Source organism: Lutra lutra, chromosome 1 (genome assembly GCF_902655055.1).
Source record: "Lutra lutra chromosome 1, mLutLut1.2, whole genome shotgun sequence".
Taxonomy (NCBI): Eukaryota; Metazoa; Chordata; class Mammalia; order Carnivora; family Mustelidae; genus Lutra; species Lutra lutra.
Genome location: NC_062278.1, coordinates 153,190,864 through 153,216,503, shown reverse-complemented (window position 1 = coordinate 153,216,503; position 25,640 = coordinate 153,190,864). Strand labels below are relative to the sequence as shown.

At 41.9% G+C, this 25,640-nt stretch overlaps 1 protein-coding gene and 1 pseudogene across 5 annotated transcripts in view; one reads left to right on the top strand and one right to left on the bottom strand.

The window, feature by feature from the left end:
• ENTPD3 (ectonucleoside triphosphate diphosphohydrolase 3) overlaps positions 1–9,270 on the top strand; it is a 33,634-nt gene extending 24,364 nt beyond the window's left edge. For all 5 annotated transcript variants that reach the window (XM_047739852.1, XM_047739834.1, XM_047739844.1 and 2 more), the window contains 4 exons: positions 4,244–4,516; positions 4,690–4,800; positions 5,187–5,324; positions 8,010–9,270. In XM_047739852.1, coding sequence (XP_047595808.1) covers positions 4,244–4,516; positions 4,690–4,800; positions 5,187–5,324; positions 8,010–8,246 — 759 coding nt within the window. In that variant the 3' untranslated portion in view covers positions 8,247–9,270. The remainder of the gene's footprint in view (positions 1–4,243; positions 4,517–4,689; positions 4,801–5,186; positions 5,325–8,009) is intronic.
• Positions 9,271–18,810: 9,540 nt separating this feature from the next.
• Positions 18,811–18,966, bottom strand: LOC125089405 (uncharacterized; annotated as a pseudogene).
• Positions 18,967–25,640: the final 6,674 nt, after the last annotated feature.

The window sequence follows — 25,640 nt, the reverse complement described above, 5'->3', positions numbered from 1 at the left end:
GCCTTCTGACTCAGGTGAGGGGAAGGATCCGGGTGTGCTGAGGATCGCCCACAATTGCATGCCCAGACTTGCCTGACCAATACTTTCATGTGCCAAGTATGTGTTACCAGGCCCCGACTTAGAAGGTTCACAAAGATGACTGCATCATGAACGTTACTGGCTGAGTAAATCCTGCCAGTCTGGGTCTGGTTTCCTTATCTGTCGCAGTGTGGCGAGAACGAATATAACCCTTGCAAACTGTCTTTATATGAACAAGCCTCCAGTTGGCCCAGCGCTGGAGTCTCAGACAGCCTGTTGGACGCTAGGGACATGCATTAACTATCCTGCCTCCCCTCCTTAAAGATTTTATTTATTTATTTGACAGAGAGAGAGATCACAAGTAGGCAGAGCAGCAGGCAGAGAGAGAGGGGGAAGCAGGCTCCCTGCTGAGCAGAGAGCCCAATGTAGGGCTCAATCCCAGGACCCTGAGATCATGACCAGAGCTGAAGGCAGAGGCTTAACCCACTGAGCCACTCAGGCGCCCCTCTTTTGTTTTTAAAGTAAGACACGTTGAATGAAAAAATTTAGAAAAAGCAAACACAAAAAAATATAAATAATAAAACAAAAAACCCTAGAATTAACCACCTTAAACATACTATTGCATTTTCTTCCAGTTCCTTTTTCATGCACGAATATGTCTATTTACAAATTTGGCTTCATATGGTATATATAGTTTTATATCCAGTTTTTCCTTTTACCTAAGTATTTCTTTTATCTAAATATACCATAAGCAGTTTTCTATGTTGTTCAATATCCTTTGAAATTATTATTTTTATAGATCCATAATATTCCTAGTACTATTATTTAAAAAGAAAAATTGTATTGGTCCTTTTGTTATAAAAGAAAGCACATTTTTATTGTAAAAATGTCAAACTATGCAAAAAACGTATTAAAGTAAAAATGAAAGAATCTTTCCAACCCTATTCACTAAAAAAATGTCTTCACTGTTCACAGATTGATAACGTCGTGCTCTTGACTTTCCAGATTGATAGCTAACTTATTTTCTTTACTCTTTAGTATTTCACAGTTCGTCAACCATGCCTATCCTGATGGACACCGGGCTATGTCCTGTTCCGCTGCAGCAGTAATAGGCCAGTAAAGCTTCTTGTGCATATAACCTTATGAACTGGTGATTTTGCTTCCGTAGAATAGAATCGAAGGATAGGTATATTTTTTATATAATTGGACAAATAAGCAATCTTCCAACAAAATTAAAAAACCACCTTGGGCATCTAGGTGGGTCATGGTCTCAGGGTCCTGGGATCGAGGCCCGCATCGGGCTCTCTGCTCAGCACCCCCCCACCCCCCGCCTGCCTCTCTGCCTACTTGTGACCTCTCTTTCTGTCAAATAATAAATAAAATCTTAAAAAAAAAAAAAAAACACCCAGACTCCCACCAACAAAGTTGTAATGACTTTTTGCAACCTGATAATTTCAGGGGTTCTGAGACATCCCACTAATAAGTCCCTGGATAAGGAAGATCTGTCTCTAGATTTCTATTCGGTTCATCCATTTCTCCATTCTTGAGCCAATTATTCTAGTTGCAGTGGTTTGTTTTTCTGGTCTCAGACATTTATTCTGAACTTCAAAATCATTTTAAGCAGTAACAGGAAATTTTTTTCATTGAAATTATGATGGTAGTTGCATTGACTGAAAATGAATATGGTAAAAAATTAGCTAATTGATGATATTATGAATCCCCATATAGAATTATAAAATATCCTTCCAATTATTTATCCTTGGTTTGTATCCTCCAATAAAACATAGTTTTCATTATTGGTCCTGTACCTTCCTTTTAAATTAGTTTCCTGGTATGTTCTTTTAATAGTTTCCATCACTATTGAGGATAGTTCCTATCACTGTTTTTCCACTTTTGATGGGATTTATTCTAAGACCAAGTTATGCTGCAGTTTTCCAGTGGACTTTTTTGCCCTCAATCCTAATGGTTAACCCTTTAGTACCAGTGCCATGCAAACACTAAGTTCAGGGGAGATTTGTTGAATGTTGAGGGCCTGAGCAACTTGGACCATTGGCAAATTATATTTAAAGAACGACATCACAATCGTTCAAACTCCAGAAAGAGTATAGAAATGATCTTTAGGGTCGCCTGGGTGGCTTAGTCAGTTAGGCATCTGCCTTTGGCTCAGGCCATGACCTCAGGGTCCTGGAATCAGAGCCCCACATCTGGTTCCACACTCAGCAGGGAGTCTGCTTCTCTCTTGGCTCCTCCCCCTCCTCATGCTCACCCACATGCACGCTCTCTCTCTTTCTCTCAAATAAATAAATAAAATCTTAAAAAAAAAAAAAAGAAATAATCTTCACTGAGCTTCTTCTATGTTCCAAGCCAGAAATAATTGATATTATCTTGCTTCTTCTCCAGGTGAAGCCAGAAGCAATTTATTTTATATTAACTATTTAACAAGTATGTCAGATTTGGAGGGGGAAATTAAATGACCAGTTGACTGATTTCTACCCCCCCTTAAACCAATATTTCAGCCACAGGGTGACCCTGGTGTGACATGTTATAGTAGACATAGCAATTTTTGAAAATCATGGATTTTTTTCATACCACTGAAGCAGAAAGATGCCTTTTTGCTGCCTCCAGAGTCAGTCATATTAAAATATCCTAGAGGATAGTCATTAGAGTTACATTGGATGAGTGTTGGACTTCTGTAGGCTTATGTGTAGAGTCCTGCCACTGGCCTTTGTTAAATGATTCATTACTTCCTTGTGTATCTCAATTTCCTACATCAATAAATTGAAAGACTTAGAATAAGTATTGTCCGAGTCAAGACTTTACAGCAGGAGATGCTTAGTGGCTTTGAAATTGGACAGAGTTCAAATCCAGTTCCCTGGAAAAGGGAGTCCATAAATAGAACCAAACATGCTTTGGGATTTAGCATAAGATAAGAAGAATATTTTTCACCAGTACATAAAATATTGGATAATCATTTGAAAGAGATAAAGTCAGGTCCCGTACTATAATCTTTACACCAAATAAATTACAAATGGATCAAAGATTTATATGTAACAAGTATATTTGTTGCAGCCTTATTTATAATGGCAGAATGATTGGAAACCATCTAAATATTCATATTCATATTTCTTATCAAAGGAATCTCCTCTGTAGTTTATTGGTACAGTGGAATGCTATGCAGCCTCTAAAAGAAGAGGCCATTTTATATGTACAACGGGAAAGATGAGAAAGGTATATATATATTTTTTTTAAGATTTTATTTATTTATTTATTTAGTCAGAGAAAGAGAGAGAGAGCAAGCACAAGCAGGCAAAGTGGCAGGCAGAGGCAGAGAGAGAAGCAGGCTCCTTGCCGAGCAAGGATCCCGATGTGGAACTCGACCCCAGGACCCTGGGGATCATGACCTGAGCTAAAAGCAGTGGCTTAACTGACTGAGTCACCCAGGCGTCCTGAGAAAGGTATATTTTTAAGTAAGAAAAACAAGGGGCATAACTGTGGATAGAGTAGTACCATTTATTGTTTTTAGAAAAAGGAAGAGGGAGAAGAAAAGATATTTGCATATGCATACAAGAAGTATCTCTGGCAGGAAATCACAAAAATTGGCAATCATGGTTACTTCTAGGGAAGGGATCTGGTAGCTAGAAGTAGTTGGGAGGGAACCTTAATTTTCATAATATACCTATTGGTAACCTTTTGGATTATTTTCTTAGGTGGATAGGTGATATTCTATTAAAAATGATCAATTAATCTAGGGGACACCTGGGTGGCTCAGTTGGTTGAGCAACTGCCTTCAGCTCAGGTCATGATCCTGGAGTTCCAGGATCAAGTCCCACATCAGGTTCCCCGATGAGCAGGGAGTCTGCTTCACCTCTGACCTCCCCCAATTCTCTCCCTCTCAAATAAATAAATTAAATCTTTTTTAAAAAATGATCAATTAAACTAAACATGTCTTGTTTTCCCATCCAAATGGATTTCATAAAACCTGCTTCCCAGGACTGTCTTAAGGGGTGGGTCAGATAATGTGAACGAGTACCTGGCATCGTGCTCGGTGCAGGTTCACCCACCCCCACTAGAGTTGCCTTCAAGTGCACACTGACACAAAATGGCATGTTTTCCATCCATGTCTCTCTCGGCATGGGAGGGTAGCAATTGTAAGGATTTGCAAGAGGGAAACACTTTGGCCCTCCACAGAAGAGTGGTTTCTGACACCTCCCTTTTGTACCCACAGAATTCTCCCACCAAAACCAGTATCATCAACCCCTGTTACCCTCGGAATTATGTCACCACCCTTACTGGGGGCTACATATTTGACAGCCTGTGCACAGCAGACCTGAGACCTGTAAATTACGACCCTGATGACGTCATCACTTTTGAAGGAACCGGGGACCCATCACTGTGTAGGGAAAAGGTGGCTTTCCTGTTTGACTTCAAAGCTTGCCATGACCGGGAAGACTGTTCCTTTGATGGGGTTTATCAGCCAAAAGTTAAAGGGGCATTCGTGGTAAGAGCAAAAACCACCAAAAGTTTCCCTTTCTCCCCCATTGAAGATTTAGCTTTCCCCTTTCTGTTTCTCTTCTGTTGCCCTGTTTGCCCACTTTCTTATTCCCCACCCCAAAAGCTCCATAATGTATCCCGTTCTGAGAACTGACTTCCTTCTCCGCAACCCCCTTCCAGGCTTTTGCAGGATTCTACTACACAGCAAGTGCTTTCAATCTTTCAGGGAGCTTTTCCCTGAATGCCTTCAACTCAAGCACCTGGGATTTCTGCTCAGAGAGCTGGAGTCAGGTCAGTATTTAAAGGGAAAGGGGCAACATCCGCCGTACAACACAGTGAGCGGAGCCAAGTGTATTTCATTTGTGTGTGGGTGTGTGTATGTTCCAAGTTTGGACTTCATGCTGTTGTGCTTCCACCACATCCACAAAATGGGGTAATAAGGGAACCTGCCTCGTACCCGCATTGTGGATGAATGTTCTGACCACAGGCATGATGGTTACAACAGCATGTGGTGTACCCCGTACTGCAGAGGGGTATTTTCGTTATGATGTGATACAATTGGATTGTTTTATGGTGATGGTATTATGAAATTCTACAGGATGAGATTCTTTAAAATGTGTTCTGAAACATGCGTTGTCAAACATGCCTGCCTCATCTGTTTGGAACCTCCTCCTCAGCTCCCGTCGCTGCTCCCCAGGTTTGATGAGGTGTATGCCCGCTCCTACTGCTTCTCAGCCCACTATATCTACCACTTGCTTGTGAATGGATACAGATTCACCGAAGAGACCTGGCCCCAAATACATTTTAAAAAAGAAGTAAGTCAAGGCACAGGTTGTTTTCTCTTCTTCCTCTCTAAAGGTTTGTGTATAGGTGCAGAAGAAATGTAGACGTTCAGAGGGTATTAGTGATTTCAGTTTACTGGGGGGAAGCTGAAGAGACTGGGATCCCTTGTGAGCTTTCCCGAAGGGATGGTGGAGAATCCAGAGGAGGTGTCCCTGGGGGACCCTTCCACATGGGGGAGGGATCAGAGGCCAAGAGCTCACATACTGAGCTCCTCGAGCACAGGACCTGTCTCATTACCTTCAGCACAGGGGCGAGAACCTAGAAGGTGTTTACTGAATGTTTGTTGAGTGTATGAATAAATATTTTAAGGATCAGACTTATCATCAGGAAAAGAAACTTTAAATAGGGCAGTGATGCTTTAAGAGGCTGATAACTAACTGCTGTCCATTTTACACAGATGTCAGGGTAGCAGAGAGTATGAGGGATTTACAACAGCGTGAAGTAAGGAATGTTCTGAGGTCACTGGATTTACAGTCAAGTGTCCAGGATGGCCTGAAGCTGGAGTCCCCAGGTGTCACCAGGTGGCTCTTTGGCCGGTCACCCTCCAGGCTTTGTTTTCAGGAAGGACTGAGCCTTGCTGATATGAACCCAACCTAAGTTCCCCAGGTTCGGGGAGAATTTTCTCATCTCAGGAATCGCTGATATAAAGCCTGGGGTCCTTCTGTTTGATATTAGCTTTAGCAATAATTAGATTAAACCAATCAATAGCCAGCATTAGGCCTGTGACTGTCTACTTTTACATAAATAAGATTGAGTCATCTACAAAAAGCTAAGGCTGTCTGGAGACATACAAGGACTCTTGGTGGCATGCACTCTCTAAGCTCTGCTTCTTAATGAATCTAATTAGCAGGAAAGTACATTATGTGAACAGAAAGTGATGTTCCCTTGGATACCAGTTTGGATGGATACAGAATTCCAGCTTTCAAATCCTTTTCCTTTATTCATAAAGAAATTTATATACAGCCAAATTGGTATTCAAACATGAAGGCATAAAAAGACTTAGAAGGTTTGCCACACAGGGATGCCAAAAATATTTTTGGAGGAAAAAAATCAAATAAGAAGAGGAATAAATCCCGGAAATGTTATAAAAAATATAGGCAGGAAGAATAAATGATGTGGTGGCTTAAAATGTGTATTTTAAAAAAGGAAAAAGGAAACTTAGACTAAAGAAAAGTAAAAGATTCCATCCATAACAACCCAAAATTTGAATATATCTGATATCCAGTGTGAAGGGAGCAGGGTAAGGGGTCATAAGAGGGGCCTAAAATGCTCCTCTTGTAAAGGCAGACTTTATTATATAACATTTTTAAGGCAAGAAAGGAAAAAATAAAGAAAAAGGAAAGTAGCACTAATTAAAAGTTTTAAACTAAGATATTAGAAAGAAGTAGTCCAAATATATCCATAATCACAATAATCATAATTGGACTAAACCTACCAGTTAGAAGACAGATATTGTCAGATTGGATTTTTAAAAATCAAGCATATTGTTGTTTGTAAGAGAAACCCTTATGTGTTAAGGGTAAGGACATGGAAAGTTTGAAAATTTAAAAAAAAAAATATTAGGAACACCTGGGTGGCTCGGTCAGTTAAGTGTCTGCCTTCGGCTCAGGTCATGATCTCAGGGTCCTGGGACTGAGCCCCGCATAGGGCTCCCTGCTCAGCGGGGACCCTGCTTCTCCCTCTCCCACTCTGTTTGTGTTCTCTTGCTGTCTGTCAAATAAATAAATAAAATCTTTTTTAAGATTTTTATTTATTTTTTATTTATTTGACAGATCACAAGTAGGCAGAGAGGCAGGCAGAGAGAGAGGAAGGGAAGCAGGCTCCCCGTGGAGCAGAGAGCCCAATGTGGGGCCTGATCCCAGGATCCTGGGATGATGACCTGAGCCGAGGCAGAGGCTTTAACCCACTGAGCCACCCAGGAGCCCCATAAATAAAATCTTTAAAAAAACTTTATATATATATATACACATATATACACATATATACACACATACACATATATATACATATATAATTTTAAAATTAGCTACCGGGAATACCCAAAAGAAAACGGTTTAGCTAATATTTAAAAATTTCACTATAGCTATTTAATATCGACCAAATAGTCTTTAAAATAAGGAGGATCATGCAAGATACAGAGGAGTACAACATAATGATAGAGAGTTCCTTCTGAAGATTATAAATTTGAAACTTTTTTGTATCTAATAAAACAGCCTCAAAACAAGGAAGCAAAAACTGATGGAATTTACATAAGAAATTGACAAAGTCTGTTTCTTATTTAGACTGACCCCTGTGCTTAGAAACTGGTCCTGGGTTCAGTAAACTGCTCGTTACCCTCTTTCTTTAGCCACAGACACTTTCGTACTGGACAGTAGAAAAACTCCCACTGTTATTAACTGTGCCATCATCCCACTTGGCTATTGTGAGGTTGTGAGGTTGACGAGATTGTGAGGACTCTGACTGTTTTTCCACAGTGCTGAGTGTAGGGCCTCAGTGACCTGGATTCTAGCCCAGTCTCTGCAGGGTCTGAACTTGGACAAGTCTTTGACCTTAGGCCACAGTTTCTGGTGGGTGTTTCATGAGGATGACAGTGGTGTATGTGTGTTATTCCTGCCTGGGGCCCTACCCTGAGAACTAAGCCATCTTTCTACATACAGGTGGGGAACAGCAGCATAGCCTGGTCTCTGGGCTACATGCTCAGCCTGACCAACCAGATCCCAGCCGAAAGCCCCCTGATCCGCCTGCCCATGGACCCGTCTGCCTTTTTGGGCATCCTTGCCTTCTTCACTGCGGTGGCCTTACTGTGTCTGGCATTTCTGGTGTACCTGTATGCTTTGTCCAGGAAGCAGAGGCACTCCCAGCATGCCTTTGACCACACAGTGGATTCTGAGTGAGCTTTGTGAAACAGCTTCCAGAGCCTGAGGGCTGCCCAGAACCAGCCTGGGCAGCACCAGACAATGCAAGCAAAATTTCCACCTTCAGGAAATGCACCTAAAGTCAAATACCTAGGTCCTGTGCCTCTCCAAGTCTGATTTATGCCAAAGCACCTCTTGGGGAGTCCCCCAACCGTTCTGGGTACGTTGCTTCACCAAAGACCCTACCACCCACTTGCTGACCTGTTGGGGAACTGAGAAGAGACCTGCCTTCAAGGTCAGGGTCTTTATTCCAAGTGCCCTAGAGGAACAGTGAGTTGAGACTATGACAGTTTGATGTTGAAGCATTGACCTCAGGGCTCAGTTTGCATTTTTCCTTCCTCAGAAATGCTGTATGCCTCCTGGCAAGTTTGGAAGCTGGCAGGCGGCCATTAAGCCTTTAACATAGTTAGATATGTTGCATTATGGCTTCCTCTCATTGATTCTTAACTCAAGACTTGGCAATCCCCTAAGCATTGAGCTCCCTCAGACTAGTAGAATAGAATATTCGGGGGAGAAGTTTTCTTTACCCCCATGACAGTGGCCATGGCCAGGCTCTATCTTACAGGCAGAACCTGAGGGACGGAGACACACAGAAAATCTCCCCAGAAACTGCAGACCATTTCCAGAGTGGAATTCACACTCATGGCCATGGTCAGTAGATTGCAGCCTGTGTGTACATCTTAATTCTCACCTGCCCTTCACATGGCTGGGTCCTCTTATAAAACTCCTTGTGAGGCTATCATGTATTAGATCTTTTTGCCTTTGCTAAGCTTTTGCTTAGGGCTGTTTCTCCACTGACAGAGTGGTGTGTATGTTTTGCCCACTGTTCCCACAAGTGTACTTGATGCCGTCCTAAGATAGCCTTGCATACCACATTCCTACGTATGATGAGAAAGAACTCCAGCAAGTCCAATGGCGACAAACTAAAAATCAACATTATTTGAGATTGTTGTTGGTTAGCTGAATATGGAATAAAGGACTCTTATTTTGTTTTGACTTGAAATGTGTGTGTTTGTTACCTTGCAAACAGTACTTTTTCTCCTAAGGACCCAAGGTGGTATTTATGAGAGTAAGTTCTTAAAATGAGGAAAAATTTCTTAGGAAATCTTTCCTAGTGAACTAAGAAAATTACGCATTAATCACCTTTATTCCAGAGAAGTAAAAGTACTTCACTTTGATAAAACTTTGGCTCCTTGAGATAATTGATTCAAACATTTCTGTATTTTATCTGACATTGAAAACTTCTGTGAGGCTACAACCTGCCACTCAGATCTTGATTCCCAGCCAGAATGGCTGCTTCCTTCCCAAAATGCACCTTTGCTAACACAATTCTCCCTACCCTGCCTGTGGGACATCCTCCCAAACATCCAAGTAATGCATATTTCTCAAGGCTGAATTTAGCTCTGCTTCTTCCACAAAGCCTTCCTTACGCACATGCACACACACAATGATCTACTGGAACACCTTTTAAAAACTAGTGAGGAATAGGGGCGCCGGGTGTCTTAGTCATTAAGCGCCTGCCTTTAGCTCAGGTCATGATTCCAGGGTCCTGGGATTGAGCCCTTCATTAGGCTCCCTGTCCATAGAAAGGCTGCTTCTCCCTCTCCCACTCCCCCTGCTTGTGTTCCCTCTCTCACTCTCTCTTTCTATGTCAAATAAATAAATAAAATCTTTTCCAAAAAAACTCATTAAGAATAAATAAATACATACATAGATACTAGTTAGGTAAACTCTTATTTATCTTGTGTGTACATATGGCTTATTTCTAAAATAGATAGTAGGCTACTTAAGGACAAATCCCTTTTGAATTCCATTCATCTTCATTCATTCAACAAAATTCTAAGAAATACCTACTATGGGCCTAACACCTTGCCAGATGTAATCTTGGATTTGGGTAAGTAAACGTGATATATTCAATACATTTGTTGATTAATGTTATCTCCATAAAGGACAGAAGGGTGGACAATAAAGTATGGAGAAATCAGATAAAAATAGTGTCCAAATCACTAAGAGTTTGCATGAAAAAACAGATATGTCTGTGCAGGGAAGAGGGCCAAGATTCCATGAGGGCAAGTCAATCAGTGTTTCTAGCTGATTCAGGAACTTGGAATGAGCTGATGAAGTATTTTGGGTTTTCTAACATATATCAAAGAATTCTTACCAAATAGATCATTGTGAAATCTGCAGGCAAAATAACATATCTAGTAAGACTATGGTAAGCAGAAGTCTAACATGGTCCCCATCACCTTGCCTCCTAGTGTTACTGGAGAGATTACCTCGTTATGTGGCAAAAGGGATTTGCTGGTGTAATCACCAATCAAGCTGACCTTAAAATGGAAAGATTATCCAAGTAGGCTTTTTCTCCTCACATTAACTCTTTAGAGGCAGAGGATTTGCTCCAGAAGTCAGAGAGATTCAAAGCATGAGAAGGATTCTTTTTCAAAGATTTTATTTATTTATTTGAGAGAGAGAGAATGAGAAAGAGCATGAGAGGGGAGAATGTCAGAGGGAGAAGCAGACTCCCTGTGGAGCTGGAAGCCCGATGTGGGACTCAATTCCGGGACTCCAGGATCATGAGCTGATCTGAAGGCAGTTGCTTAACCAACTGAGCCACCCAAGCACCCGCATGAGAAGTATTTGACGCTCTGTTCCTAACTTGAAGAAGTAGTCCAAATATATCTATAGAAGGAGGCCAGGCATAAGAGAACCCAAAAATGGCCTTGAGGAATTAAGAGAAAACATTGGCTGACAGCCTGCAAGAAAGCAGGGGCCTCATGGGATGCCTGGGTGGCTCAGTTGGTTAAGCAGCTGCCTTCGGCTCAGGTCATGATCCCAGCGTCCTGGGATCGAGTCCCACATCGGGCTCCTTGCTTGGCAGGGAGCCTGCTTCTCCCTCTGCCTCTGCCTGCCATTCTGTCTGCCTGTGCTCACTCTCGCTTCTCTCTCTACGACAAATAAATTAAAAAAAAAAAAAAAAAAAAAGAAAGCAGGGGCCTCAGTCCTACAACTGCAAGCAACTGTGTTCTGCCAGCAATTTGCATAAACTTGAAAGCACTGTTACCCTGAACTTCCAATTAAGACCTCCACCAGGTTTAACACATTAATTTCAGCCTTTTGAGACCCTAAGCAGAGAACCCAGTTGAGCCCACCCAGACTTCTGACCTCTAGAACTGGAAAGTAATACGTGGGTGTTGCTTGAGGCCACTAAGATTATGGCAATTTGTTAAGTAGCCAATAGAAAATTAACACTACAGAACCCAGGCCCCAAGCCTTCAACCAAAACAAGCGCCTCCATTTGAAATATGAGGAAAGATAAAAGTGATGAAGTATCACAAATTGTGTCTATTCCTTACAGTGACCACGCAGGAAAGTCATGGGCTCAGAGATAAAATAACTTGTCAACATCACCCAGCTAGGAAGCCTTTTTGGAGGTGGAGACTGAGTTGAGATTCTGGTCTGATTGAATCTAAAGCCCATTATGTCTGTGACATTTCCTGTCGCAGGAAAAGGCAGTATCACATGGCAGATAGGAGTTTGGCTTTAGAATGTTATTCACATGCAGAGACTTGATTTATGACACAGATGTCATGTCAGAGCAGCAAAAAAATGTGGGACAACTGGATTTCCATACAGAAAAAAAGGAAATTCCATCCTCTTCTTCATACCCTTTTCAAAAATTACTTGAGGTCAAACACCTAAGTGTGAAAGATAAACGCACAAAGATTTTAGAACAGAAAAGAGGAGAAAAATTTTAAGATCTTGAATAAGGGAAGGGTTCCTTAAGCATTACACAAAATGCATGAACCATAAAAGAATATGTGATACATTCGATTACACTAAAATTAAGAACTTCTAATCCTCAAAAAACACCATTATAAGAGTGAAAAGACAAACCACAGAGTAGAAGGAGGTATTTGCAACATATATAACTGATAAGGGACTGGTTTCCAAATTATATGGCGATTTCCTACAAATCAGTGAGAAAAAGGCAAGTGATCTAATTTTCCTAAATGGGAAAGAGCAGTGAAAAGCCATTTTACAAAAAGGAGAAATCTAACAGTCCAATAAATACAGAAAGGTGCTCAACCTCATTCATAGGTCAGGGCAATGCATATTAAAACCATGGTAAATTAACATAATATACCCATTGTTTGACAAAACTAAATGACACTACATGTGGGTGTGGAACAACTGGAACTCTCGTGCAATGCTGGGGCGGGGATATAATTTAATGTAACGATTCTGGAAAACTGGTATCTAAAAAAGTTGAAGATATGCATACCAAATGACTCAAAAATTCCAGTCTGAGGTATATACCGTAGACCTACGTATTCTAATGTACAACAGGCTACATGCCTAGGGATGTTTTTACCAGATACCTATTGCATAAAATGGTAGGGTATATAGTGATATATCTGTACTAGAAAACACCATACAGCATGAAAACAAAAGAACAGCAAATCTATGCTCAAACAGAGAGATCTTGCCAAGGTGACATTGAGGGTAAAAGGCAAGTCACAAAAAATACATATACATATAATTCCATTTATACCAAGTTTAAAAACAGGCAAAACTAAACAAGGCAAGCAAGGAAATTATTACTCTTAAATTTGAGGGTAGATGGAGATAGTGTTTGGAAACAGATACTTGAGTGTCTTCGTGTGCTAGGGCTACCATGACAAAGTACCGTAGACCAGGTGGCTCAAACAATCCATATTTATTTTCTGACAGTTCTAGAAGCAAGGAAGCCTGAGACCAAGGTGCCAGTCAATTCAGTGCTTGGTGAGAGCCTTCTTTCTGGCTTGTAGATGGCCCACCTTCTTCCTGAGACTCCCCTTGGCCTTCTGTGCTTGTATGGGGAGAAAGACAGTGAGATCTCTGGTATCTGCTCTTTTGAGGGCACCAATCCCATCATGAGGGTCTGACCCTCAGGGCTTTATCTCACCCTAATTACCGCCTAAAGACCTATTTCCAAATACCATCACAGTGAGGGTTAGGATTCGATATATGAATATTGGGGGATACAAACATTTGGTCCATAACAACAGGATTTCTGGGATGACAAGAATGTTCTATCACTAACCAGCAGTTATAGGTGTTCCCTTTTTCCAAACATGTATATACTTTGTGTATGTTTTATATGACATTTAAAAAATAAAATTATAGGGGCAGCTGGGTGGCTCAGTCAGTTTAAGCATCTATCTTCAGCTCGGGTCTATCCCAGAGTCCCAGGATAGAGCTCCAAGTCAGGCTTCCTGCTCATTAGGGAGTCTGCTTCTCCTTCTCCTTCTGTTCCTGCTCATGCTCTCTCACTCTCTTAAATTAATAAATAAATAAATAAAATATTTTTAAAATTTTAAAAATAATTTCTGTGCATTGATTTTATATCCTGACACTTTACTAAATTCCTGTACAAGTTCTAGCAGATTTGGAGTGGAGTCTTTTGGGTTTTCCACATTAGGTATCATATGATCTAGTGATAGTTTGACTTCTTCTTTCCCAATTTGGATGCCTTTAATTTCTTTTTGTTGTCTGATTACTGAGGCTAGGAATTCTAGTACTATGTTGAATAGCAGTGGTGATAATGGACATCCCTGCCGTGTTCCTGACCTTAGCAGAAAAGCTCTCAGTTTTTCTCCATTGAGAATGATATTCGCAGTGGGTTTTTCATAGATGGCTTTGAAAGTATTGAGGTATGTGCCCTCTATCCCTATCATATGATCTCCCTGTTATGAAGAATTTGAGAGGCAACGTGGAAGGTTTGGGGGTAGGGAAGGAAAAAATGAAGCAAGATGGGATTGGGAGTGAGACAAACCATAAGAGACTCTCAATTTCACAAAACAAACTGAGGGTTGCTGGGGGGAGAGAGATAGGGAGAAGGTGGTTGGGTTCTGGACATTGGGGAGGGTTTGTGCTATGGTGAGTGCTGTGAAGTGTATAAGCCTGATGATTCACAGACCTGTACCCCTGGAGCTAATAATACATTATATATTAATAAAAAATTTAAGTTTTTTTTTAAAAGACACTAAAAATTTTTTTTAATAAAATAAAAAATAAAATTATAGATCTAGGTTAACTCAAAGACTTTCTACCTTTATGATCTTCATAAAGCCTTTCAATTTCTTTGAGCCCTGATTTCCTCATATAGAAAATAAGGATAATACCTACCTCACGGGATGGATATAAGAAAAGAGAAAATTTAACACATAGCCAGTGCCTGGCGCAGAGTATAGCCAATGAATACAAGTTTAAAAAGTATTTCTTTCACCCATTTACTTATTTGTTCATTCACTCACCATACATTTTCCAGAAGTCTACCAGCAGCTGAACTCTGGGCTGAGTGACTGAGGTTGTAGGAGAAACCAATTTCTTTCCTCAGGAAACACAGGAGATATGAGGCCCTCTGCTGGCACCAAGGAGAAAATCCTTCCCAAACTTTTTTTTTCCCTCCCAAAGTAAAGAAACTGGGGAAAAAAAAAAAAAAATCAGTAGTTCAAAAATATTTTTAGTGGGCGCCTGGGTGGCTCAGTGGGTTAAGCCGCTGCCTTCGGCTCAGGTCATGATCTCAGGGTCCTGGGATCGAGGCCCACATCGGGCTCTCTGCTCGGCAGGGAGCCTGCTTCCCTCTCTCTCTCTCTGCCTGCCTCTCCGTCTACTTGTGATCTCTCTCTGTCAAATAAATAAATAAAATCTTTAAAAAAAAAAAATATTTTTAGTATTGGGGTGCCTGAGGGGCTCAGTCATTAAGCGTCTGTCTTCAGCTCAGTTGTGATCCTGGGGTCCTGAGACTGAGCCCCACATCGGGCTCCTTGCTCAGCGGGAAGCCTGCTTCTCCCTCTCCCACTCCCCCGCTTGTGTTCCCTTTCTTGCTGTCTCTCTCTGTCAGATAAATAAATAAAATCTTTTAAAAAAATTTTTAGTATTATAAAGTAATGTGACAACTGGAAGTCTGAACATTTGATGATATCAAGGAATTGCTTTTAAATTTTGTTCAGGTAAGATGATGGAATTGTGGGTTGTTTTTTGTTTATTTTTCAAGAATCCTTACCATTTAGATACTTGCTAAACTATTTCCAGATGAAATGATATGTCTGGTGTATCAGTCAGGGTTTATCCAGAGAAGGAGAACTAGTAGGAGATATAGGTGAAGATATATGTGATCGTGGGGGTGAAGGCAAGTCTGAAATCCACAGGGCAGGCTGTCGGAAAGGGCAGGCTGGAATTCCAGGGCTTGAGCTAACACTTCCATACACAAGTGGGGAAGTCAGCCATTTCATTACCTGGTAGAGAATTCTAAGCAAAGGACACAGTATGTGCAAAGACTAAATGTGGAATTTCTTCTTGTTCAGGGAAGCCCTGGTTCTGTTCTTAAATAAGGTCTTCCAACTAATTTAATCTGGTTCACCAAGATTATTTAGAATAATCTCCTTTACTTAAAAACATCTGATTATGGGCTTTAATCACATCTACAAACCTTCACAGCAACACCTAGATTAGTGAATAACTAGGGTCTGTACCCTAGCCAAGATCACACATCAAATTGACCATCACATCTGTGAGTAGATGGAATAGAGCTGGCACACGGTTTGGTAGTCCTTAAGACTGGGGTGATAGGTACAAGGGAGGTTCATTATATTATTCTGTCTGCTTTCGACTTCTATCTGTCTGTGCTTCATAATTGTCTACCGGTAAAAAGGTTTTAAATATACTTTAAAAAACCCTCAGAAACTCACTGCTTTATATTTGATATTTTTCTTTCTGGATCTTTTTCTCTTATACATACTTACATAGCTAAGATCATACTGGAGTTACTATACCTTACCTCTTTAATTGTGTTATACCATTAGCACCTTCACACTTCATTAAAATTCTTCCCAAATATCAAGCAAAATTATTAGGAACTCAGACTATGACACCACACAAACCTGGTTCAAATCCCAGTTCTGCTGTTCATTGTTGAGTGATCTTGACTTAAATTCCTAGGCTCCCTATGACTCAGTTTCTTTTAATAGAATCATTCAACTCATTCACTGATATTAATTGAATTTATCCTCTGAGTCAGCTCATGTTCTAGGTGCTGTGGCTATACCAATGAACAAAGCAGACAAAATCCTTGTCTTGATGCAGCTGACATTCTAGTGGGGGAAATAGATACTAAGAAACTACATAATGCACAAGGGTTGGTAACTAATCCAGAGAAAAATAAAGCAGGTGAGGGGAATAGAGAGTGCCAGAAGCAGGAAATGGGGATTGCTCCTTCATATAAATAGTCCATAAACATCTTTTCTGATGAGATGACACTCGAAGAAAGTGAAGGAATCAGTTGTTTGAATATCTGGTGGAAGAGCATTATAAGCAAAGAATACAGTGTGTGCAAAGGGCCTGGGGTAGGAACATGTTCAAGATACAGAGAGGAGGCCAGTGTGGTTGGAGCAGAAGAAAGTAGAAGATGTAGGAAATGAAATCAGAGAGTTAACAGGAAGTAGACAGAATAAGAGGGAGCCACTGGAGGGTCTGGGCAAAGGAAGGATATCTGGCTTCTGTTTTAAATGGTCTACTCTCTAGTTGCAGTGAGAAAAATAACATACAGTGTACAAGGGCAAAAACAGAAAAACTAATTGGTAGGCATTTAGAATCATCCAGAGGAGAGGTACTGGTAGCTTGGACTGAAAGGTAACAGTGAAGGCTGTAAGCAATGGTCAAATCCTGCATATATTTGAAAATATAGCCCATAGGGTGTATGTGGAGTGAGATACAGGAGGATTCAAGAATTACTCTGAAGTTTTGCCTTAACAACTGGAAGTATAGTGTCATTAACTGAGATGTGAAAACAGCAGAGGAAAGGGTTTAGTAGGGAGAAGGTTAGGATCCAGACGGCTTTTGAAGAAGGCTGTCCATACCAGCATAAATCCACAAGCATGGAGAGAACAGGAGAAAAGAAGGCAACAAAAACCTTTTGTACCTGAAATGCTGACCCACCAGGGTAACTGACTTAGCAGACCCAAGATATCCTAATCCTAAATCAATGAGGAAATTAAGAATCAACCAACTAAGCAGTAGCATCCTCAAAAAGCTCAGGAATTTGTGGATTAGGTACAGCTGGAAGTTGGGTTGGTGGGCATAAAATAAACATGATTAGTTTAAAGCTGTTTGAGAAGTAAGAGCTCCTTGGATCCCTTCTCCCACTCTTCTCTGATGAGAGACTCCGTCTCTCCAGTGCAGACAGAGGAACTGGAAGGCACAAGTCACAGTTGAGGGTGAAGGCATAACCCAAACAGCAGGATTAAGGGAACTGGGGCATATTCAGGGGTTAGACTCCAAGCCTTCTACCCCCATCAACCCTCGGGGCCCTGGGCTACCTCTTCCCTCCAGGCAGAACTTCGGAAGAGCCTTCTTTTATGGGGAATCTGAGCAGCCCATGAAGGACAAAATGTGTGGTTGGTGAGGCACCTGGGTAGCTCAGAGGGTTAAGTGTCCAACTCTTGATTTTGGCTCAGGTCATGATCTCAGGGTTCTGAGCCAGCCCAGTGGTGGGCTCACACTGGGCATACAACCCGCCTATCTCTCTATCTCGGGGCAGCTGGGTGGCTCAGTCGGTTAAGCCTCTGCCTTCGGCTCAGGTCATGATCTCAGGGTCCTGGGATTGAGCCCCACATCGGGCTCTCTGCTCACCAGGGAGCCTGCTTCCTCCTCTCTCTCTATCTCTGCCTGCCTCTCTGCCTACTTGTGATCTGTCTGTCAAATAAATGAATAATATTAAAAAAAAAAAGATTCTCTCTATCTCATGGACATTGGGGAGGGTATGTGCTATGGTGAGTGCTGTGAAGTGTGTAAACCTGGCGATTCACAGACCTGTACCCCTGGGGATAAAAATATATTATATGTTTATAAAAAATAAAATTAAAAAAAAAGATTCTCTCTCTCTCTATCCCCTCCCACCCTCTAAAAAAAAAAAAAAGTATTATTGGCACCTGCCCTCTTCCTTCCTAAGAAGCAGTGGTGTTGCAAGAGGCCTCTGATTTTGTTTTGTTGCTTTGCTCTTGTCTATCAAAAACTCACTTCTGAATCATCTTAGAACTTGACCTCTCAGCCGGGGAAAAGTCTCATTGCCTTTCTCTGGATTTCAGAACCATGGTCAGGGATTAAAATACACTGGGTGAAGTGAGCTCCATCACACTTTCATATTATCTTTGGCTGCTTTTGCATTAAAACAGCAGAGTTGAATAGCTGTAGCTGAGACTGTTTGGCCAGCAATGTCTAAAATATTCACCATTAGGCCTTCTGTAAGAAGAGTTTGCAGATCCCTGATACAGATTGTCCCATTTAGTCCTAACAGCCCTTGAGGTTGACATTAGTCATCCTTGTTTTATCACGAAGGAAGCTGAGGTTGAGAAAAAGCAGGTAACTTGCTCAAAGTCATAGAAAGTATTGGTAACGTCATCAAAATGTCTGTTGACAATAGCATATGGTCTCCTATCACAGTCATTTCCCACCACCCAGGACCTCAATGAGGAGATGCAGTAGGTCAAAGAAATCAAATGCTTAAGTGAGCACAGAGGCAAGAATAAACCAAATCCTACTCTTCTAAGAAAGAGGCTGCTCCAGGCTATGGAGCCCAGTCCTGGGAAAAGTTTTCAATTAGCAATAATCGTGCCTCAGATAAACCTCATTGGCTACGATACTGCCACTGCGCAAAGCTTATGGAGCCCAGTCCTATCAGGTGAATTAATCCCAGGCTGCAGCACTGAGCTGCAGAGGGCAGTCTCCTTAGAGAAGAGCTATTCCACAACTAGAGCTCTTGGAGAGCAGAGGCTGTCTTATTGACCACAGGGCCTTATGTAGAGCAGGGCTTGGCACATGTAAGCAACAAATCAGAGCTGTAATTATTACACATGCATATGAATTACTAAATAAATGAATCAATGAATAATGGTCTCACAACAAATCTTTTAGGGTAATTAATCACATATACAAACCTATAATTTACAAGGTATTTTTCACATCTTCTATCCCAGTTCACCCTTCCAACAATGTTTAGGGAAATACAGAGAGCTCTCAAACCTCAATTTCAGAGAGGAAAGGCCATTAAAAGGTTAAGTAACTTGCTTAACAGAGGGACAGAGGGGAAGTGTGAACCCAGAGCTGACTCAACAGCCTGTGTTTCTTCCAGCAAAATCACACTGTTTCTCTCAGCCAGAAACCAGACGCCCCCCCTCACCATGCACAAGTCTCTTTCCACACTTTCTCTATCTCTTCTCTTCTCTCTAAAAGTCCCCTTTTTCTTCCCTCTCCCTTGTATCAGGCCCCATAAAAGGATTCTTTGACTGTACTAATGATTAGATATTGTTGCTTTAAAAAAAAAAAAAAAAGCATGCTTGGGTTTCTACCCAGGATTTCTCCCCAAAGTTTTAATCTAATAACAGCAGGTACAGAAAACATACAAAGTCACTTGCATTTAAGAACTCCACACATAGGGGCGCCTGGGTGGCTCAGTGGGTTAAGCCTCTGCCTTCAGCTCAGGTCATGATCCCAGGGTCCTGGGATCGAGCCCTGTGTTGGGCTCTCTGCTCAGCAGGGAGCCTGCTTCCCTTCCTCTCTCTCTGCCTACTTGTGATCTCTCTCTGTCAAATAAATAAATAATCTTTAAAAAAAAAAAAAGAACTCCACACATAATTCTATTTTCTTTACTGAACCATGGTGATTGAATTTTAAATATATTGAGCACCCTTAATTGCTTTTTATGCAATAGTCCTTCAACCTGACCACATTAAAGGTTCACAAGATTTACCTCCTCTAGTACCTGGCAAGCTCCATTTACATGGAAAGCCTTTTAAAAACAATCACAGGGGTGCCTGGGTGGCTCAGTGGGTTAAAGCCTCTGCCTTCGGCTCAGGTCGTGATCTTGTCGTCCTGGGATCGAGCCCCTCATCAGGCTCTTGGCTCAGCAGGGAGCCTGCTTCCTCCTCTCTCTCTGCCTGCTTGTGTTCTCTGTCTGTCAAATAAATAAATAAAATCTTAAAAAAAAAGAAGAAGAAAAAAAACAATCACAGAAATCAAATAGTGAAACCCAAAAATATGCTCAGCAGACACACGTGCCCTGGGGCAAGTTCCAAGTACCAGTTATAAGCTCAGCTACTCAAAGAGCCTGCCAACCACTCTGGGTCAAAGTCATCCAAGACTTGTTGCCCATCAGATGTCCTGAGGAATTCATGTCAGAGCCAGCTCAGGCAAGCCTTCCACAGTGCCTCATTGGATTCAGATTCTCTCCTGCTGCAGGTTGGACATGAATAGGCATAGTGGCCAGTAAAGTGGCCAGGACAGAGAGAGCTGTACTGATGCTGGGGTAGGAAATGAAGTGTATGGCAGCAAGGATATTATATGGCCACTCCTGCCTAGGAACATCCAACCATTCAGCATCCACTTCTACAGCTCTGCTCTATACCTGTCCAGGTAGGGATAATCTCCCTTGAATGCCTCATGTACTGCCACCTCAGGCTTATCATTCTCCAGCAGATGCAGATGGTGTGGGATAAAGTACTGAGCAATGAATCCCAGCAAGCATTTCAACAGCTGCTCCTGCACCCCAGAAATGTCATGGTTCAGAAGGGGAATGAATAAGGACTCTCTGTGGTTCTCTTGGAGGCCTGTGGTTATGAAGACATTATGGGGAATTTGTTGGCCACACAGGATGGGGAAAGTGAGGGGATCCTTCAATTCTCATGCTTTACTTCATTGTACCTAGGCACAAAGCCTGGATCCCACTTTCCCTCATCTTTGGGAACATCTAATGAAGGTTGGCTTCATTAGACAAGTGAATGCGCTCAATACCAGCCTGCTCTATGTCCTGAGGCAAGGACTCAGTTCATGAAGATGTCCTCAGCACTCAGCATCATCACTATAAGGTCAAACTTGCTGATAGAATTTTTTTTAAAAAGGCCTTTCAGCCCCCCTGCAGGTGCCTATTTTCTGAAAAACTTTTTTTTAAAAATATTTTATTTATTTATTCGACAGACAGCGATTACAAGTAGACAGAGAGGCAGGCAGAGAAGCAGGCTCCCTGCTGGGCAGTGAGCCCAATTCGGGGCTCGATCCCAGGACCCTGGGATCATGACCTGAGCCGGAGGCAGAGGCTTTAACCAACTGAGCCACCCAGGTGCCCCTGAAAAACTTTGATGGTGATTCTACACTTTGTTGTGAAAAGATTGAGACTCAAAGAGTCTGTCCCACATGACATTTTCTCTGATACTATTCTCCATTCTCCCACGCCTCTTCCTCCTCCCAGGATGTCCCCTCCTCATTCAGGAATGCCTGCAGCAAACCCAGCCAAGTGGTGAAGTGCTCTGAGAGTACTGTTAGGCGTCCATGACTTTGCCCACAGTGTCTGGAAGCTTGGTAACTGGGTCCGCTGTATAGGACCAAATAATAGCTGAAACCATCTCCCACATCTTAGAGCTCAAGAACAAGACCTCTGGAAAGCTGTCACAGATCCTTGACAGCTGGTCATTGATGGGTAAATGAAACCCCCTCTGGTAAACCCCAGATTGCTATTCTCTGGAAGAGATTCTCAGTCATGTCAATAGCCTCTACAAAATCAATCAGATCTTACCAAGGTTCTTCCTTACCTTCTGTACTCTGGTGAAAACACATGACAAGGGGGAGACTTCCTTTGAGAGAGATACCAGTGCTCCCATCTATGATTACACTAAAGAATGTATCAGCTTGTTCTGGATTTAGGGCCCTATTAGCTTGACTGGTTCATTTTATAATTGTTCAGCAGTTTCCAGAGTACACAGCTAACACTTTCTTTTAACAGTGGGTTCGGTTCTGTCATATAACGTGATTACGTATATATAATCTTGGTGTTAGTGAGCTTTCCATGCAATGGAATATTCTATCCTCCACAGAGAATCTGAGTTTAATGATCTTTTTTAAGGCATGATGATTTCATTCTGTCAACTGCTTATACTCAAAGGCAACAGAAGCCTTCACCTTTGCTGTGGCCTTACCATGTTCTTTAGATGTGCTATATTTCCCAAGTATTTTCTCGACACAGGACCAGTCTTTCAAAAGCACAGAACCCAAGACTACCTCATCGGTTGCTAGACACAAAAATCAGACCACAAAATACCCCATCCAGGGATTTGGAGTAGTGGACAAACTTGTACTGCTGAAGGAGCTGGGTGCTACATCCCATGAGTCCTGACCCATTCCAGAGTCCATCACCTCTTTGGGAAAGGGAAGCTGGAAGTGAGCAACCAATGGGTTATTAAAAAAAACCCTTCATTTGCTCTTACTCAGGTCCCTAGTGATTTAATAGGCCAATGTCTTCCTTATTATGGGCAACTTTCTCATCCCAGAATGTCATCACCTGTGGTTCATGACTTTACCTCCTGCTTTACAACATGAAAGATCAAAAACTTCCCCATATCCCTCCTACACTGTTGGTGGCAGAGCCACTGGCACAGCCACTCTGGAAAACAGCATGGAGTTTCCTCCAAAAGTTGGAAATAGAGCTATCCTACGACCCTGCAATCACACTACTGGGTATTTACCCTAAAGATACAAATGTAGGGGCGCCTGGGTGGCTCAGTGGGTTAAGCCGCTGCCTTCGGCTCAGGTCATGATCTCAGGGTCCTGGAATCGAGTCCCACATCGGGCTCTCTGCTCAGCAGGGAGCCTGCTTCCCTCTCTCTCTCTGCCTGCCTCTCTGTCTACCTGTGATCTCTGTCTGTCAAATAAATAAATAAAATCTTAAAAAAAAAAAAAAAGATACAAATGTAGTGATCCGAAGGGGCACGTGCACCTGATTTTTTTTGTAGCAGCAATGTCCACAATAGCCAAACTATGGAAAGAACCTAGATGTCCATCAACAGATGAATGGATAAAGAAGATGTGGTACACACACACACACACACACACACACACACACACACAATGGAATACTATGAAGCCTCAAAAGAAATGAAATCTTGCCATTTGCAACAATGTGGATGGGACTAGATGGTATTATGCTGAGCAAAAGTCAATCAGAGAAAGACAACTGTCATATGATCTCTCTGATATGAGGAATTTGAGAGGCAGGGCAGGGGGTTGTGGTGGGTAGGAAAGGAAAAAATGAAACAAGATGGGATTGGAAGGGAAACAAACCATAAGAGGCTCTTAATCTCACAAAACAAACTGAGGGTTGCTGGGGGGTGGAGAGTAGGGATAGGGTGGTTGGGTTATGGACATTGGGGAGGGTATGTGTTATGGTGAGTGCTGTGAAATGTATAAGCCTAATGATTCACAGACCTATACCCCTGTGGCAAATAATACATTGTGTTGATAAAAATAATTAAAAACAAAAAGACTTCCTCATTGATAAACCCTTCAGAGTTCTTTCCTTCTATATGTATCATCAGCATTTATGTGACATAAAAATTAGTTCTGACTGAGAAAGTAAAATCTATCTGCATGGCTCTTCCTTCAGGCAGAAAAAAAAAGAGATACAATTAAAAATAGTTATAAAGTTAAAAAAATAGTTATGAAGTTAAAAAGAAACAATATGTCTACCAAGAAATACTACAGCTATAAAGTATCATAATAGCCTTCTTTTTTGAGCACTACTGCTTTCTTACTCACCTAGAAACTTTGTTCTCAAGAATCAAGGACTCTCAGAAACTCTGGTGTTTGAAGTTTTATCAGTAAGAATGAAACTTTCCTTTTTTAAGATTGTATTTATTTGGGAAGGTGGGGCAGAGGGAGAGGGAGAAACAGACTGCGCTGAGCAGGGAGCCAGATGCAGGGCTTCACCCCAGGACCCTGAGATCATGACCTTAGCAGAAGACAGGCTTAACGGACTGAGCTACCAGGCCCCCAAGAATGAAATAATTTCAATTTACCACTCAGATACAAAGATTCAGAAAAGGGGTTTCTACACAAAATTCTCAAAGAAAGAGGACCATGAGTCTTTTTGCTATCTAGGACTGATGTTGACCCCTTTACACAGTCCTGCTTTGCATTGAGCCTATCAAAATAGTGTTTCATTTAAGTTTCATTCAAACTTTACACCTACCCACAATTCTGTAACTCAGTCTTTTCCTTCCTTTGGTTAAATGCCCTATGGTGTCTCTGGTGTGCAGTCTCCCTCATTACAGTGAATCAACCCACATGGTTTTGCTGGACTACAGATTTTTCCGCGATGGTTTTAGGTTGATTGGGCTGAGACACTGTCTTGCTCAGCTCTGGGGCTCCTAAGATGAAAATTTTGAAAGTAGATGTAACATGCACTTGTTTTCACTTCCAAATATATCATGCCAGGTAGGCATACATATGAATACTATGCCATTTTGGTCATAACTGGGACGTGTTCACATCTCGGAAAGGTTACAAGAACAAGAAATAAGTCAGAGGTCTAGGTAGCTTTCGGTTCACTTCTTGAACAGGCTTAGATTTCTCTTTTGGGCATTCGACAAACATTTTGTCTGCTAAACTGACGCTTCCATCCCCTGTGACTGAAAGAAACAAACGAGACACACCTACTCGGATGAAGCTGAAACCGCTATCCTGGGACCCATCTGGTTACAGGCGAACAGCTCTGGACAAGCTGACACCCGCAGGGACTCTAAGGGTAAGTAGGCGTGTTGCTGCCGTCCTCCGCGTCCCGGAGCTGGGACCCGGGACCATCGTTACTCCTCTGCTCGGTGCTCGATGGCAGAAACCCAAAGCGGGGCGCCCGCCTTGCCCCGCACATCCATCTCTTGCGACAAGTAAGGGCAGGGGGCGCGGCTTCAGATGGTCATAACTTCCAAGATAGAAGTAAAGTCATGTAAAGTCATCACCAACAGCTCAGAAGCATCTTACTCCCAAGAAACTGCTGCCCTCACCAAGGTAAAACATGATCATTACTTTAAAAAAAAAAAAAAAGATTTTGTTTATTTGACAGAGAAAGAGATCACAAGTAGGCAGAGAGGCAGGCAGAGAGGGCGAAGCAGGCTCCCTGCTGAACAGACAGCATGATGCAGGGCTCAATCCCAGGACCCGGAGATCATGACCTGAGCAGAAGACAGAGGCTTTACCCACTGAGACACCCAGGAGCCCCTAACATATCATTACTTCTAACAATCAGATTGCCTGTTTGGAATTTTATATAATTAAATCATACAGCATATACTCTTTGTATCTGGCTTATTTCACTCAATGTTATGTGTAAATTCATCCATATTTTTTTTCTTTTTAAAGATTTTATTTATTTCACAGAGAGAGAGATCACAAGCAGGCAGAGCAGCAGACAGAGAGGGAAGCAGGCTTCCTGCTGAGCAGAGAGCTTGATGCAGGGCTCAATCCTAGGACCCTGGGATCATGACCTGAGCGGAAGGCAGAGGGTTAACCCAC